The sequence below is a fragment of the Saccopteryx leptura genome, chromosome 3 (genome assembly GCF_036850995.1).
Source record: "Saccopteryx leptura isolate mSacLep1 chromosome 3, mSacLep1_pri_phased_curated, whole genome shotgun sequence".
Classification (NCBI taxonomy): Eukaryota; Metazoa; Chordata; class Mammalia; order Chiroptera; family Emballonuridae; genus Saccopteryx; species Saccopteryx leptura.
In genome coordinates, this window is record NC_089505.1 from 137,274,986 (window position 1) to 137,293,666 (window position 18,681).

The 18,681-nt window shown below is 44.1% G+C and overlaps 1 protein-coding gene across 1 annotated transcript in view; it reads left to right on the forward strand.

Moving 5' to 3' along the window:
- Positions 1 to 1,160: 1,160 nt before the first annotated feature.
- PGM1 (phosphoglucomutase 1) overlaps positions 1,161 to 18,681 on the forward strand; it is an 80,540-nt gene continuing 63,019 nt past the window's right edge. Inside the window, exon 1 of the mRNA XM_066376462.1 lies at positions 1,161 to 2,111. Within this exon, the coding sequence (XP_066232559.1) occupies positions 1,866 to 2,111 (246 nt within the window). The 5' untranslated portion in view covers positions 1,161 to 1,865. The remainder of the gene's footprint in view (positions 2,112 to 18,681) is intronic.

The window sequence follows — 18,681 nt, forward strand, 5'->3', positions numbered from 1 at the left end:
CTATATTCAGCAGCTAATTAAATCTATACAACTCCGTGAGGTAGGTATTTCTAAGAAACTCAGTGATTCTATGCTATATTTTCATTTTGTGGAGTTAGGTAACTGATTACATTCACCATTTTATAAATTCTCTAGCCTATAAATGGCCTTATTTATAGAACTTAATTGATAAAATACTACTTTATAAGCTTTGTGAATTTCTGTGTAAATATTGGAAATCCTTACCAGCAGTCCAGTATTCAGTTTTCACATCATTTGCCATCAAACTCATCATTCATGACTATATCAAAATCCACTTATATTGACATAACGCCTACATCAACAGTCACATGTGTCTGTCAGCCTTCCTGCTTGATCAAGATACATACACCAGTTAACCATTAAAAGGGCGTAAATATAATCAAATTCAGATTAATGGTAACTTCTAGTTTTGGAACTGAGGTAGGGGAGCTATTTTTTGAGTGCCTCTTGTTTCAGGTAGCATGCCAGGTGATGTACTTACATCAGCTGATGACTGAATCTCTCTGGACTGGAGCATGGGTGGTTTATAAAGTGTATCTCCTGATTCTACTGTGTATCCATGACTGAGAACTACTGACACACAAAACCCCAAAGATTCTTACAGAAATTCTCTAAGATAGGTTTTCTGTCCATTTTATAGTACAGAAATGGATGCCCACAGATGTTAACTAACTTTCCCCAGGTCACACATCTTGTAAGCAGGAGGAAAGAGTCAGTTTTTCCCCACTTCATCAAAACAATACATTTCTAAGCAGAGGAGACAACCACTCACCAAATCAACGGAGATGCTGAACTCATTATTTCTACTAAATAACAGAGTCCCTTCCCTTGACTGTCTCTTCCATGATCCTTATGGCCACCTCAGTCCTCCTTGATCTCTTCACCAGATTTCTATTCCATGAATAACTGGCATGTTTTGATGGTAATGATATTCAGCCTTACCTTATATTTATACGCCATTTATCAAGACCTCCCTGCAGATTTATGTCCTAGCTGTCAAATCTGATGACAATGCAGGCAAATCATGGTAAGAGCCCTGGTTTTGGAGCCACACCCACGTGAGCTGGCCTTCTGCATGCACTTATCTCTAGGGCCTTGACAAGCCTTTTTTTTTTTTTTTTAATCTCAGTTTTGTGAGCATAAAAAGGGTGGTGGTGGTGGAAACTCCTGTACTTTAGCAAGGATTAGAAACAGAGTCAGTAAACATTAGTTACTAGAACAGTACATCCACCCTAACCAATGGAAGCGACATGGAAAGTAGTAGAACGAATGAGACTTTTAGAGTTCACTTATTTTTCTAACACAATTGTTACAACTTCCATTTGGAGAGAAAACGAAAGAATGAGGAGTCAAAATCTAGCTAAGGCTGGCACTTTTGTGTCTCAGAACAGGTTTCCAGAAAATTATTTACATATGACTCTAGCCAAACCACAGGAAATCGTCATGCTCTGTATTTTTCTCACCCTGCCCCAAGTTCTTGTCCTATGACCTGATTTCTACCCCTAGCTCACCCTTTCATTTAGGGGAGGAGTTCAGGATTTCATTTTATAGTGGTTTGGTTGGGGTAGGGGTGAGGGTAGGGTAGATCAGAGAGGCTCCACCCATTTCTCTTGGTCCGGAGGTGTGCGCACCCCATTCCCCTCCCCCTGGAATCTGTAAGGAGGTGGGCTGGCGGCGGAGGGAGGGCCCTGACCCTGTCACTTTAAGAAGGGCCAAGCGCGGTCCGGAGAGCCGGCGTGGCCCCTACCCCTCCCGCGCCCTCACCCCAGAACAGCTGCAGCCACTGCCACGGCCGCCCCTTGGTCAGCAGAGTCCGCTCCGGCTCCAGAAAGCAAGTCACCAACATGGTGAAGATCGTGACAGTTAAGACCCAGGCGTACCCGGACCAGAAACCGGGCACGAGCGGGCTGCGGAAGCGGGTGAAGGTGTTCCAGAGCAGCGCCAACTATGCGGAGAATTTCATCCAGAGTATCATCTCCACCGTGGAGCCGGCGCAGCGGCAGGAAGCCACCCTGGTGGTGGGCGGGGACGGCAGGTTCTACATGAAGGAGGCCATCCAGCTGATCGTCCGCATCGCCGCCGCCAACGGGGTAAGGGACGCGCGGGCTCTAGGCAGCGTGCGCCCGGGCGCGGGGCCGTGCGCTACGTGCGGCTGGTGTCCTCGCTTCGGCCCGGCCACTTCCGTGCGTGGCCGTCCCGGTCTTTACTCCCAGCTCCTCCGCGCTGCCTCCTGCCGGCCTGGAGACCCGGTGTGGGTCGCTGTGTGCGGGAAAGTGGCCGCTTAGCCCGGCGGAGCCGCTCTCCCGACTTCCTGGGGGCAGGGAGGCTCGGGCCGAGGAGGAGCAGGGCTTGACCTTGGGGAAACCGCCTCCGCCTCCTGCCCCTCCCTTCTCTCCGCCCGCCTCCCTTCTTGCCTTCCGGTGCCTCTGACATTTGCAGGAACCTTTCGTGCGGCTGAAGATACAGTTACAAAGCGGAATGCAGGCGCTTTAACCAGAAAAGGTTAGAGGCCGCCGCCTTGCTCAGAACCGCCTCGCAACCCAGCCCTGGTTGCTTCTATTCGCGCTTGGGACTGCCGCTTCCCTCTGGCTCCGAGCCCGGCGCTTTGGTGGCAGGCGCACCCCCCCACCCCACCCCCAGTGTGTCAGGCCAGCGGAGCGGAGGACACATAATAGTTGCAAAGTCTCGTTCTCCACCCCTCAGTTTGCGTTGCTGGGGCGCAGGGTTTTGAAAAGGCTAGTCTTTGCTCAGTGGTGCTCTGGATTTATTCCAGGGAGGGAGCTGGAGCAGAATTTTTATTACAGAAACTGCAAACCCCACGGCACTCTTGTGCAAGGAGGCCAGGAAATTAATGCAACACCTTGTGTCCCTTCGCCCCTGCTAAGGAACGTTAACTGACTTAATTGGGCAGGTTCATTCGGATAGGTGAAACTTTGAAATAGAGTTTGCAGTACATCTGATATACAGGGAAAATTAATTTATAAAATAGGTAAATCGGAGCTGATTGTTCACTTACTTTCATAAAACGTTAACTCCTAACGGTTTTTTTTAAAGAACAAATTTTCTTTCTATATTTAAAATCAGGTTTGAGCTTTACCCAACCCTTGTGAAACTCATTCCCTTTAAAATTTTTATTGTTAGTTGTACTTTATTATCTTATTAATGCATTGAGAACCATTTTGCCAAGCACCATGAGAAGCCCTTCACTCGCGGTGTCTCATTTCTACCACTGCAGCTCTGTGGGGTAGATGCTCTTATGGGCATCTTCAAGTTGCCGAGGAGGAAACAGAAGCTTAGGTTAAATAATGTGCAGGAACTGTAAAGGCAGCATTGAGAATGCAGTAAAGAACTTGAACAGCTTCTGGGAATGAAGGGATACTTAAATCTAAAGATCTGTGTTCCAGCCTGACCTGTGGTGGCATAGTGGATAAAGCATCGACCTGTAACGCTGAGGTTGCCAGTTCGAAACCCTGGGCCTTCCTGGTCAAGGCACATATGGGAGTTGATGCCTCCTGCTCCCCCCCCCCCACCCCTTCTCTCTCTCTCTTGCTCTCTGCTCTCTCCCCTTTGCCTCTATAAAATGAATAAATAATAAATATATTTATATATATTTAAAATATATATATATATATAAAAGATCTGTGTTCCAGTAATCTCTAAAATCTAAATCAAAATCTACATCTGCCTCCCTGGGTCAAAGTTTGTCTGGATTTGTTTTCTTCATTCACCTTGGTTTACAGCCAACCCCATATTCTCTTGAAAAAACAAACTCACTGTGTACCAGTAGATCCCTTCATTTCCTTATCACCTGTGTTGAATTTGCATTTCATTCATTCATTCAACAAACACTGAGCCATGAATAGAGAGATGTGTGGAATAAAGAAACAATGACAAGTTCAATCCCAGGTCAGGGCACAAAGAAGAATCAATCAATGAATGCATAAATAAGAGGAATAACAAATTGATGTTTTGCTCTCTTCTTCTCTCTCTCTCTCTAAAATCAATCCATTAAAAAGAAAAAGAACTTAAAAATAACAATTCAGACACAAGACTTGTTCTTAAGGACTTTATATCATAGTAAGAAGTTTAAGGATCCAAATGGAAAGTTGTCTATTTGGCAGTAGTGTGGGGTAGGGAGGAAAGAATTAAGACTGAAAAAAATATATGTTCTGAAAACCTTAATCACCTTTTAGCTATTGCTCTATTGCTTTTCCTCCTTTAGGTGAATCTTTATAAAACTTGTCTACACTCACCATCATTGATTTCTCATCTCCCGTTCACTCCTCACCCCATTGCAATCTGACTTCTGTTTTCTCCACCACTCCACTAAAATTTCTTTCGCCAATGTTACTACTGACTTTCTGGTTGCTGAATCCATTGAATATTTTTTAGGCCTTATCTTCTTTGACCTTCCTGTTGCATTTGTCACTGCTGATCATTGTACTCTTTCAAAGTTCTCATACCCTTGTCTTGATCACTCTATCTCTCTTGATTCTGCTCACAGTTTTTGAGTTTCTTCATGGACTGCTTGTCCTACCCACACCCTAGCTATTCTCTAGGTTTCTGTCCTCAACTTGCTGCTGTCTGATTTTATTCTCGCTCTCTGCCCCTCTCTCTGTCTCTCTTTTCTTTACCACAAATTTGCTATGCTACTCCTTCTCTTCTGGTGTGGTTACATTCAGATAGCATCTTAGGAAGCCTTTCCCCAGCAGCTCCTCTGTGCCCTCTCCTCCCAGTAAGTGATCTTTTCCCATAAGTACGTACCTCTAGAATAGACTAATCAAATTCTGTGAAATGACGTGTTTACATGTGACACTCCCCCACCAGAGAGTAAGCTTTGTGAAGACAGGGACTGTGTTTTATCTGTATCTGCAGTCCCTAGGGCCATGTAGCATTCAATGAATCTTTGTTCAGTTTCCCTGAAATGGGAAATGTGTATTCCAGCACTTAAGTTCTCATTAAACATTTATTATGTGCTGACTTCGTATCAGACATTGTGCCAAGTACCTGGGATACAAAGTATTCTTGCCCTCAGGAAATATATAGTCTAGAAGGGGAGGTAGAAAGAATCAGCAGACTGCAGTGTGTTAAGGTTATGATGAAGGCCTGGGCTGGCTGAAGGGGCAGAAGCGTGGAGGGCTGCACTTGGGAGAGGACAGTGAATTGAGGGAGGCTTCACAGAACGTGGTAGCTGAAATGAGGCTTAACGAATCAGGTGGAATTCCCAAAGTAGAGGAATTCTAGGCAGAATAAAAATACATAAGAAGAGTTGAGGACTGTTCTCTTGGGCAAGTTATTTACTTCCTATTTCCCCTTGTGTGTAAAGGTGGAAGTGATAATTCATACCCAGCGAGGCTTTTGTCCAGATCAGGTGAAACAGCACATTTCAAAGTACCTGGAAGCCCCTTTCCACCTAGAAGTGTTTGAATCTCACTTGTGGGGAAACCTCAGGTTGGACCTGGGGACAGGACTTGAAGCTATTGATGTTCTGCTGATACGAAGGTACTGAGTTAGCCACACTCAATCTGATGCAGATATCACTACCTCCCCCCACCCCCTCACCCATAGATATCAGCATTGTCTCCCACCTTTCTCTAACCCTCAGGGGTCCCAGCTAATATAGAGGGATTTATGATAGTCAGAACCCAATTGGATACAAGTGGCAAAAACATAACTTGGGTTAGCCCAACTGTAAAAGGAATGTATTGGCCCCTGTTGCTGAAAAGTCTAAGAGATTCCCAATGCAGACTTCTTGTTTCAAACTATTTCTAGTGTCTAAATCAATGATCTGCAAATGACCGGTATAAGAATTTGAGGAAAGTTCAAACTCACAAGTAAATGAATGTTTAGATATTTTGAAGGATAGTTTATCAGTTTCAGCAAAATAAAATAAAGGGCCTTATGAGAACTTGTGAATAAGTAGGTTTTCTTTCATCAACTCACAGGGTTATTGTATCATGAATTCCTTGGTTAAACCTATGGACCCCTTCTCAGAATTTTTAATTTAATTTAATTAATTTATTTATTTTAGTGAGAAGAGGAAAGGCAGAGACAGATTCCCCGGCAAGCCCACTAGGAGGTGATGTTCTATCCATCTGGGGCCTTTGCCCCATTGTAACTGGAGCCATTTTTTAGTGCCTGAGGCAAAGGCCATGGAACCAGCCTCAGTGCCCAGGGCAACTCGCTTAATTGAGCCATGGCTGCAGGAGGGAGGAGAAGAGAGAGAGAGAGAGAAAGAAAGAAAGAGACAGAGAGAGAGAAGTGAGGGCGGAGGGGTAGATGGGTGCTTCTTCTATGTGCCCTGACCAGGAATTGAACCCTAGACATCCATACACCGGGCTGACGCTCTACCACTGAGCCAACCTGCTAGGACCTCAGAATAATTTTATTAAAAATAATACAAAGACCTGACTAGGCGGTGGTGCAGTGGATAGAGCATTGGAATGGGACACGGAGGACTCAGGTTTGAAATTCCAAGGTCGCCAGCTTGAGCACAGGCTCATCTGGTTTGAGCAAGGCTCAACAGCTTGAGCCCCAGGTTACTGGCTTGAGGAAGGGGTCACTCGGTCTGCTGCAGACCCCCAGTCAAGGCACATATGAGAAATCAATCAATGAACAACTAAGGTGCTACAATGAAGAATTTACGCTTCTCATCTCTCTCCCTTCCTGTCTGTCTGTCCCTATCTCTCTATCTGTCTCTGTCACACACTCTCACACACACACACACAATACAAAGGATTGCAAAGGATATAAAAATTGTATTGAAATACAATGATCAAAATAGTAACCAAATTTGTACTATGGGAAGATACAGTCTTCTTTATTTCTCTTGTATACACTAAATAACAAGATTTAATGGAGGGTCTAACATGGTCTTTTTCAGAGTAATGATCAGTACACATAATAGTTTGAGATATCTGTGATCTCAATATTATGAGATAATTACACTTTGATATGAAAATATTTGTAATTTCTATTAAATCACAGCAAACCAGTAGTAGTTTTTATTTTATTTTTTTTATTTTATTTATTCATTTTAGAAAGGAGAGAGAGAGAGAGAGAAGAGAGAGAGAAACAGAGAGAGAGAAGGGAGGGAGGAGCAGGAATCATCAACTCCCATATGTGCCTTGACCAGGCAAGCCCAGGGTTTTGAACCGGTGACCTCAGCATTTCCAGGTCGACGCTTTATCCACTGCGCCACCACAGGTCAGGATAAACTAGTAGTAGTTTTAATAGTGGTAATAAATAGTAATAAATTCTGTGCTTTGTTGCCTACATTCATAATTAAAGGAAATGTTAAATTTCATTTAGAGGTTAGTGAAAATAAAGATTTTTTTGGTTTGTTTTGCCATTGAAGTTCATGTACCCCATTACATTTTACCCATGGAACCCTTGGGGGAACGGTCTAAGGAATCCGAGTTAAGAACCCCTGCACTAAACAAATGATTCCCTTTTAGTGTCAGGTACTGCTTGTACCAAATGGGTATCAAATACACGACCCAGAGGGTCTCAGGTTCTCAGACCAAACCAGTCAGGCTTTGAGAACTTCATCTTAAATGGAAGAACGCTGCTCTGTCCTGTTTGGGATGGAGCACTCTCTTCTGAACCTTCGTGAGGCGTAGCTGCACACACAGGTGAAAGGACGTGTGTCTGGGTGTTGTTCTGAGAAGGAAATGACAGATCACTGAGCAGGAGGAAGAATGTTTGGGGGCTCTGAGGTAACTGGTGTTAGGTGGAGGATCCTTGCTTTCCACACTTAAATCTGACATCCTTAGGGCAGGATGACTTGGCAGAGAAATATCTTTGGGTCCCTTTTTAATAGGCTATAACTCCTATATTTGAAAAACAAATGTTATTTAATTATGATGTGCTTATGAATGGTTGTTCTCCCCTGTTATATATTTTCTGATTTCCAGTCAGCATTCAAGATACAGTCTTTTCCCATCCAGGAATAAGATATAATCTTTTGGGGAGATAAGACATAAGATACATACACATACAAAGAGCAGAATTAGGAAAAGTACAGATAAGGGAGAGAGCATCTGGACTGGAGAAAGGGAACGGAATTGTGTCTTGAAGAGTAGACAGTGTGCCAACAGAAAAGAGGGTGTCACCGTACAGGTGGGGGACCCGTAGAAAGGGAAAGTGGAAGAAAGGAAAGAGTGTATTTCAGAGCTGGGCACGTAGCCACTAAACAGTCTCTGGGATGTGAGTTATTTAAATCAAACCAAGGGTTTCTCTTTCTTGGCTTCACTAATGCTCTTGCTGGAAAATTGTGTTGTTTTTTTTCTTTTTCTTGCTTTCTTGAATCTATGGCCATGGAACATTCAAGACTCAAAAGAAAAACATTTTCTCTCTTCACAGTACAGCTTCATTTGGTAAACAAGACTAGGTAGGAAAGAGTGATTCATTAATTAAATAAATACTTACTGAGCACCTCTTGTATGCCAGGCCCTGACATACAAGGAACTAGGGATGTAGAAGCCAGAGCTGTGCAGTTCTAAAGACATTCAGAAAAATGCTGTTTCTCAAATGGCTTCAGTTCAAAATAATTTTTATCTACACTGGCGTCATCCAACCCCTTCAGCATCTCAAAGAGCTTTCTGGAGAATGATTTGAGTGGGCTACACCTTGAAGAAAGTTGCTCAGGGAAGTTTGAACTGATCCATTCCTTTTCTTTTCAAATCCCTTGAAGACATACCCAGTCACTTTGTTGCCTTTGAAGCTATGCTGAAAGTTGGGAACCACCTTTTAAAAATGGCCATCGAGTGCCTTAAGTAATTGAAGATCCACCAAGGGCTTTAGTTGGAGAAGACTTTTCCCACTTGATATCCTCTGAGGGGGGAAAGTTGTTTGGGAAGGTTGAAAAGAATGTGCCTTTCTCTTGAGGTTTGAAGATGGATATCAATAGGGTATTTTGTTTTGTTTTCTAAACTATAACTATTGGAAGTTCCCCTTCCCAGTGCTTTTCCCAATCTAGTGGAGTCTCTGAGGCATAAGATAAAAATGGTGAGCCATGCCCGGAATAATTATAGTGGAGACTGCCAATCAAGTCATGACAATCAAGATTCAATCAAGAATGCCAAACACTTTGAACATTATGTTTTCACAGTGGAAACATTTTCTTCTCTATCCACTTCATGAGTACCCCGGTGTTTCTGAAAAGATGAGATGTGATAGACAAGTGGTAATATAGAAAGATTGGTTGATTTGTCCAACCTGGTAGTAAATGGAGTTAGAATGGGACCCTGATCTTCTGATATTTCATCCATTTGATCTTTTCTATAAATAAGTATATCCCAAAACAGGTAGTTCTGGGGATTGTTATAACATCCTGGTTAAAATCTTGGGAGAACTGGATTGGGCAGTATTAAGTTGGACTTTCAGAGTTTTTAAAATACAAATGAGTTCAGTGAGTTTGCAAGAGGACCCTTAGAATGATTTTGCAAAATATCAATTTGCACTCCCCTGGGATGATATGACCGACCATATGTTATGAGAAACTTCCCAGATTTAAGTTTACCTTCTTCCTTCTGGCATGTAGGGAGGACAAGATCCTGTTTTCCTATAGATGTAAACCACATGGCTGTTTTAATAACTTATTTCTTTTATTTAAAAATTTTTTTATTTTTGTATTTTTCTGAAGTTGGAAACGGGGAGGCAGTCAGATAGACTCCCATATGCGCCTGACCGGGATCCATCCGGTATGCCCACCAGGGGGCGATGCTCTGCCCATCTGGGGCGTTGCTCTGTTGCAACCAGAGCCACTCTAGCGCCTGAGGCAGAGGCCATAGAGCCATCCTCAGCGCCCGGGCCAACTTTGCTCCAATGGAACCTTGGCTGCAGGAGGGGAAGAGAGACAGAGAGGAAGGAGAGGGGGAGGGGTGGAGAAGCAGGTGGGCGCTTCTCCTGTGTGCCCTGGCCGGGAATCGAACCCGGGACTCCTGCACACCAGGCCGACGCTCTACCACTGAGCCAACCGGCCAGGGCAATAACTTATTTCTTTTAGATTGCTGTTGGGCATGATTGATTCAGGCATACTCCAGTACGCTTATAAACACCTCTGTTGCTAAAGAGTCAGTTGAAATGGCTACTACGTTCTGTGAGTCCAATGGACTCAATCAGTATACTGAGTAGCCATTTTTGGACCTTCTCAACTAGTGTGAAGATCACAAACACTGGTGGGGAACTCATGATGAGCCGGTCAGTTTAAACTGAACTGATTCTGAGGATGAATCAGAGAACAAGACATGCCTAGTCTTCACCCACTTGGGACTTACAGTCGAAAAGATTTGTGTTGGGGACCAGGTGGATTACAGACAGCAAACCCACAACTGCTACAAGGTGGAGTCAGAGCTGTTCTGGGGTGAGCAAGGCCGGCTGTGAGAGCAGAGCAGAGGTGTACCTGAGTCAGGCATAGGGAGCCGGGAAGTGACAGCTGCACCCAGACCTGCAGGTGATGAGGAGAAAGAACATCCCAGGCAGAAACGTGAGAGGGCGTGGCATGTTGAAGAGTAGGTTGGAGGACCCCGATCTCCCACTCTATATTTTTGTTCCATACTCCACAAGAATTAACCACACTAAAAACACACCTCATATTTTATATTTTACAAGATACTTCCACACACATTGCTTTATTTCCTCTCTACAGCAAAGATTTCAAGTGTCACAGGTCACAGAGTCAGGAAGATAGACTGGGAACTGCCCCTCTGTTCCTAGAATGAAAGAGATGTGACCATAGAGAACAGACACCCCAGGACTGTGTTTCAAATGCAAGGTTCCCGCGGGAGTAGCTCAGGACACTGCCAGTGTAGTCAAGTTTTAAGTGAGTGAGCATTTGGAGGGAAGAATTGTGCAGACCTTGCCACTTGGGTTGAAGCTGCTTCTCACTCTTAGGTTGAATTGAAAACAGTTGATGGGATTACAGTGTGAAGGAAGAGGCAAAAGCCACATCAAATCATGACTGTTTTTCTTCCTTTGATAATTCGCATGAAAAATGAAAACTGAGCCAGTGTCGTTTGAGGCCCAGTTGGTTTCCCTGGAGTCAATGGGAGCAAGATATTAACTGTCACCCAATTAATATTGGAAAGTCACATTTTACCATGGGATGGAGTCTCAAGTTAGAATGGAAGGTGAAACATTAGTGTAGTCAAATCATCCTTAAAATCTCTTAGAAAAGCGCCCTGGCCAGTTGGCTCAGCGTTAAAGCATTGGCCCTGCATGTGAAATTCCTGGGTTCAATTCTCAGCCAGGGCACACAGGAGAAGTGCCCATGTCCTTCTCCACCCTTCCCCCTCTCCTTTCTCTCTATCTTTCTCTTCCCCTCCCACTGAGGATGGCCCCATGACCTCTGCCTCAGGTGCTAGAATGGCTTGGGTTACAACGTAGAATGGGCATACTGGGTGGATCCCAGTCGGGTGCATGCGGGGGTCTGTCTCTCTGCCTCCCTGTTTCTCACTTCAGAAAAAAAAATACAAAAAAAAGATCTCTTAGAAAAGTACCATATTGGAAAACAAAATTTGTAATACAGTACGTATGTTTTTAAGTACCAGGGGCAAATACCTTTTTGCCATGGACCACCTCTTTGGCCGTGCAGATAATCACATCTATTCTTCTTTTCACCCATGAAACACATCACTCTTCCTCAGAGGAGGCACTCCACATTCCTTCCAATAGTTATATATAGTTATAAGCAGTCACCAGCCGTAGTGTTTGTACTCCACAAAGAAAACCCTTGAGCAACACCATGACCTCCATATCTGCCTGCAGACTTGCTCGTTATAGCCTGAGCTCCTTTCTGTAATGTGGCAAGGAGCAGTCACCAGCCACTCCTCTGTGAGTTCTCCTGACCATTTGCTGAGAGCTACGGGCTTGGTTGGCCAGTGGTCTGCCTTCCAAGGTGGCAGTGGCAACACTTTTGTTGCTGCTTTTTGTTGGCAACACTAAAAAGTGTGCCGATGACACACACTCTAGATTCTGTTTTTGGTACAGAATACCAAATTTTATTATTAGTTAAAATGTAGATTTGGCTGCTATAAACAGTTTCAAAATAAGTTATTTAACCAAAACAAAAGTTCATAGTAACAGAGGTCTGTCTAGTAGATTGGGGACGGGCGCTCCAGGGCCGATGTGGTGGCCCCATTGTATAAGGAGACTCATATGTCTTTTCTTTTGTTGCTCAGCCTTTCCTAATGAGTTTCCCTTATCTGCGTGATCCAAGATAGCTTCCTACCACCTTAAGGTCAGTCTGGCCAATAGGAAGAGGAGACAGAGGGAAAAATACACTCCTTTTTTGGAAAGGACATAATTTCACTTGTGTTCTATTGGTCAAAACATACATAATCTAAGGCCTCTTCTAGCAGCAAGGGAAGCTAGGAAATATCAGTTATTCTGGGTGCTGTGTGTCAGGCTAAACATGGGGGTATCAAGCTAAATGAAAGCCGTGGTGTTGAGGAATCCCAACAGTCCTCATTAGTTAAGTATGCTTTCCAAATTTGGTGAAGATGGCCCTGGCCAGTGCCTCAGTGGATAGAGTATTGCCCAGTGTATGGATGTCCAACTTCGATTCCCAGTCAGGGAACACAGGAGAAGCATCCATCTGCTTCTCCCCATCTCTCTCTGCCTTAGCTCCCTCTTCCCCTCTTGCAACCAGTGGCTGGACTGGCTTGAGCATAGCCCTGGGTGCTGAGGATGGCTCCACTGGAGCACATCAGCCTTAAGCACTAAAAATAGCTCTGTACTTGAGCATTGATTCCAGATGGGGTTGCCAGGTGGATTCCGGTCAGGGCATATGTGGGAGTATGCCTCACTATCTATCCTCCTCTCACCTAATAAAAAAAATTGACGAAAGCCACTCAGTCACTTCCAAGTGATATAATTACAGAGAGAAGACAGAAACTTAATTTTTTGTAAATAAATAGATTTTTGGAAGAGACCTTGACTATCATTTTTTTTTTTTGTATTTTCTGAAGTTGGAAACGGGGAGGCAGTCAGACAGACTCCCGCATGCGCCTGACCGGGATCCACCCAGCACGCCCACCAGGGGGCGATGCTCTGCCCATCTGGGGCATTGCTCTGTTGCAACCAGAGCCATTCTAGCGCCTGAGGCAGAGGCCACAGAGCCATTCTCAGCACCCAGGCCAGCTTTGCTCCAATGGAGCCTTGGCTGCAGAAGAAGAAGAGAGAGACAGAGAGGAAGGAGAGGGGGAGGGGTGGAAAAGCAGATGGCCGCTTCTCCTGTGTGCCCTGGCTGGGAATCGAACCCGGGACTCCTGCACGCCAGGCTGACGCTCTACCACTGAGCAAACCGGCCAGGGCTGACTATCATTTATTTTAACCTCCATCTTAGAAAGCAACCAAGGCATAAATATTTCCATTGTAGAGTACTTGTAAAATAAACTACTTTATTGAGATATAATTTGCATACCTCACAATTCACCCATTATTTAAAGGGTAAAATTCAGTATTTTTTAGTGTATTTACAGCTTTGTGCAACCAGACCAAATCTGATTTTAGACTATTTCTATGACCCTAAAAGAAATCCCACATACTAGTAGTTAATCCCTCTTGCTCCCCTATGCCTTTGGACCTAACTAAGCCAGCATTAGTCTACCTTAGGTCTCTATAAAGTCATGTAGCTTGATATTACACGGACTAAATGTTCAGTGTGAGTTGCCAGGCAGAAGAAGTTTACTTAGCACGCAAAGCCCCTGGGAACCTGAGTGGGAAAGGTGGGCAGTTTGTGTCCAGAACAGGCTTCTGTGTACAGTCTTGAGCACTGGAGACCCAGAGCTGAATATGACCCCTCTTCAAGGAGACTAAGATAGCATGGGAGAAGATTCACACACACAAAGGCAGTCACCATTATCTACTATAAGAAATAATGCCTAAAGAAAAAGAGATGGCTGTGGGAGCTCGGGGCAGAAGCACTTCACCCAGCCTGGGGTGGGGCTGCATGGCCAGGGTGTGGTGTGGCCAGCGAAGGCTTTCTGCATGAGATGAGTCCGGTTTTCTCAGCAGACTCCCTGTCCAAAGCAGACCAGGCTGTGGAGGGTGGGGTGGGGGTGGGAGGAAGAGAAATGTCTCCAGGAAAATAGCTTCTTCATTTTCATGAGTGTAAGCAATCATATTTCCTTTTTTACAAACATATGTGAACTTATAGATCCAAATTAGTATCGTGCCCTGCCAAATCACCACTCTGGGAACCGGACACTTACGCCAGCCATGCGTCTAGCACTCGAAGCATTTTGAAACTCCTCAATGGGAATTATTTCTCAGCCAGTCAGTTTATGGGTCACCTAGGAAAACCAGTCACATTATTTTATAGTCATGCCTCATTTTTCACCTAAAATGATGTAACAAATCTGATCACCCACTTTATTCATTAGACATGGCTCCAACCAATTTTCGTCTCTTTCCAAAGTTCAAGTCTATTCTCAAAGGAGGACATTTGCTATGACTGAAGACTTTCAAAGAAAGTGCCACAGACTGTAACAACAGTTGCCTGAAAAAGAGTTCCAGAATCATTAGTGCGATGTCAGCCTTGCTGGAATAAGTATGTTGCTTCCCAAGGTGATTGTTTTGAAGGAAGGAATGTTAATTTAGATGAAAATACTCTGGTGTAACTTTACAATGAGCTACCATATTTTATACTGGTTAAGCACACTGCCCTGTGTAGAGGGTCTTAGAAGACAGTTCCCGCTGAGGGAGAGTCTCAGCTTTCCTTCTGCAGTCTTCCGTGGTGGCTGAGGACACGGTTCTCTTCCATTCTGGTAAACATCTGAACGTGCTTTGGTTAGGCATTTAGAAACTGTACACATTGGGAAGGTTTGCTAAAACACAGTAGACAAAATGGCCCTGACCAAGGATGAGAGGCCTGTCAATTCTAAGCCACAGAAACCAGAAACCTAGATGTTCAGTCAGTGCCCACCTGACTCTGAGAGCTTGTCCCATGGTTGAAAGAGTCCAGAAAATGGAGCTGGGACTGTGTAACTGGGTGGAGATGGGGAGAGATATTTGCTTTCGTAGGAAAACTATTATGTTACACTGCTTCCATGGCACTTTGAGAAATGCATTCTATGGAGCAAATTGAAATTCTTTAAAAAAATGAAACAGAAGGGAAATAAATGTCGGGAGCTCAGGTGGAATTGAGTGTGAGGTTGGCACCTGTCGTGAGAGACGAACTGTCTCCCTGGGCTGGGCCGCGCAGGTGGTGTCAAGCCCTCTGTTGTCACATCCAGGAGAAAATCACCACACACGTTAGCCAGCTCCTCGTAAGTCGATTTGGTATAAAAAGACTAATAATATCTGCCTTAAAAGAGTCATGTGAGGATTAAGTAAAATTTATGAAGCACTTATCACAGAACCTGCCATTGTAAGTGTTTAGTAAACAGAAGATTCTGGTGAGTCTGGCAATTGTTATGATCATTCCAAATGCTGAGGCTGCTGGAGGGCAGGAAGAGGGCCTTCTGTGGCTGCCACACTCCCGCCTCCTGTTCTGTCTTGGTCCGTACAGTATCCTTTGCATTTGACCTCTGCAGCAGAGGTTCAGGTGCTGTAAGGCCTAGGCACGGGCCAGTGTCATGTTCCAGACGGGAGGCTACAAGAAATATCTGCTGGAAGTGCGTAAACCTCCTGGATGGCGTGGACTGCGTCAGCCAGCAGTAGTGCTGAATATTATTGAGCGCTCTGCACCAGGCCCTGTGTGAGATGGCCGAGGGTACAAAGAGGAATAAGGCAAAGCCCTAGGATGCCCACGCTGTAGGGGAGCATGCATAGGTAGTACAGAACTATGGTGTGAATACTAGTGTATTCACTTCCTCTGACTGCTGACAAATGACTACACACTGGGTGACTTAAAACTACAGAACTCTATTTTCTCACAGTTCTGGAGACCAGAAGTCTAAAATCAAAGTGTGGGCCACTAAAGGCTATCGGGAGAAATTCTTCTCTACCTCTTTCAGCTTTCGGTGGCTCTGAGTATCCTTGGCTTTGTGGCTGCCTAACTCCGATCTCGGCCTCTACGTTCTGTTGTCTCCTCTTCTGTCTTTTTTAGGGACACTTGTTATTGGATTTAAGGCCCACTTGGGTATTCCAGGATGATCTCATTGCAAGTTCTTTAACTGAATTCTATCTGCAAAGACCCTTTTATCAAATAGGGTCACGTTACCAAGTTCTGGGTGGACATATCTTTCGGGAGGTGGTTGGGATGGCTACTATTCAACCCACTACAACTGAATGAGAAGAGATATTCAGAGATTGTGGAGACCCCGAGGAGTACCACCCCACTCCACTTTGAGGGGAAGAGGAGAACAAAGATGTCTTCTCTTCGCAGGTGAGGTGATTTTTTGAGAAAAATGCAGAATGAAAAAGAAGAAGCAGGGAAACTTTAGTGAAGAGAGAAGTGAGTGGAGGCAAGGCACAGCTATTAGTTTAAGGCATATTGCTAAGACCTTTCTTTTCCTACTTAAAAGTATACTGATGAAAATAACTAACAAGAAGATTCCAGAACTCCACAATCCACAGTGCTTCTGTAGACTCTTGACACATACCAAATGGAAGACATGTCACTTGGTGGCTCCCTGAATCTTACCAAATAACTTTAGTTTACCGTGATGGGTCAAAACTGAAGGGCTCAAATCTCAGTTGTACAGTTTACGGTATAGTGTCATGTATTCTGCTAAACTGATCTATTGGTCAAATAAGTTTGTAAATATGATATATATGTTTGCTCGCTTATAGTTTGCATTGGGTGTAGGGGACAGGCTGTAAGTAGGCAGGGTTGTTATACCCTAAGGCAGGGGCCGGGAACCTTTTTGGCTGAGAGAGCCATGAACACCACATATTTTAAACTAATTCCTTGAGAGCCATACAATATGTTTAACACTAAATACAAGTAAATGTGTGCATTTTATGTAAGACCAACACTTTTAAAGTACAATAAGTCTCTGAATTCTTTTTAATAACATTGTTATGCTGTTGCTAATCAATAACGAATAAAGTACTTCTTACCATTAATGCAACTTCTGGTGCTGCATGGTTTTGCTGATGGCTTTGTAGTCTGGTTGATACATGGTGAGGTTAAGCTTCACGCATGCGTTGAGACTTCCATTCGTTAAACGTGATTGTAGGTTGATCTTAATGTTCTTTAGATGTGAGAAAGACTGCTCACATGCATACATAGAGCCAAACATTGTCAGTATAGCAATACTCATACGTTGCAGTGTGTGATATGTAACGGGAAGCGCATTCCAAGTTTTGACAATCAGCTGGTCCGCAGGTTGAAGTTTTTTCATTTCTCCCCACTTATGTTTGCTTGCCAACTCTGCTTGCTGTCATGCAAGTCTTTCCAAATCTTCATTCAGTGACTTGAACTTATTCACCCACATGTCTGAAGCCTTCAGGTCAGCAGCTTGTAGCTCAAAATCTCTGAAGGAGACACCGGGGATGTAACTCATGTTGGCGCTGTCCACTACATACTCGTGTGGATGGGTGATGAATTTAAAAAGACGAGTGCACTCATGAAATTCTCCAAAGTGCGCTTTGAATGACTGCAGGAGATTAGATGTGAAGCCCGCTAGCTGCTGGAGACCCAGATGTTGAGCAGTGTCACTTGCTGTGCATGCATCTTTAAACTCTCCCAGTTTTTCAAAGTGTAGTAAACGACCTGTTTCAATGTCGGTGATAAAGAGTGCCAGCTTGTTTTCAAATGCAAACACTGCTTGTTGAAGGGATAAGACTGTATTTCCAATGCCTTGCATTTTCACATTGAGTTGGTTCAGATGTTCAGTCATGTCCACGAGATAGTAGAACTTCAGGAGCCACTCAGTGTTTGCTAACTCAGGATTCTCGATGTTTATCATTTTAAGAAAAGTCTGGATTTCACTCAGACAAGCCGCGAAACAGCTGAGCACCTTCCCTCTTGACGACTAGTGCACATTGCTGTGCAGAAGCAGACCAGGATTATTATTCCCAAGTTTATCCAGCAGTGTTTTAAACTGGCGATCATTTAAAGCTCGGACAACAATAAAGTTGACCACCCGAATGACCAGCAACATCACTTCACCAAGCTGCTCGCCACACATCTGAGCACAAAGCGCCTCCTGATGTAGGATGCAGTGAAAACTTAGGATGGGTCTCTTTTCATGTTCATGAAGAAGTGCTACAAATCCTCTGTTTTTTCCCACCATGCACGGAGCACCATCAGTACACACCAAAATAAATTTATCCATCCGTAGATTTTTCTCTTTAGCGAACTCAGTGAAATACTTTCATAAATCCTCCCCTCTTGTTGTCTCTTTCATAGGCAAAACAGCAAGACTTTCCTCACATAGTGTGTCACCGACAGCATACCTTGCAATCACGCTGAACTGGGATAAATGGCTTATGTCTGTTGACTCATCCAAAGTGAGAGAAAAGAATGGTGCTGCATTTATGTCCTTCACTTGTGTTGCCTCAATTTGATTTGCCATCATGATGGTACGATCGTGAACAGTTCTTGGCGACAGAGGCATGTCTTTTATTCGTTTGATTATCTTGTCTTTATCCGAAAAGTCATCAAAAAGTTCATTTGCAACATCAAGCATGAATGTTTTGGCATACTCCCCATCTGTGAATGGCTTTCTGTTTCTCACAATTGCTAAAGCACCAGCAAAGCTAGCT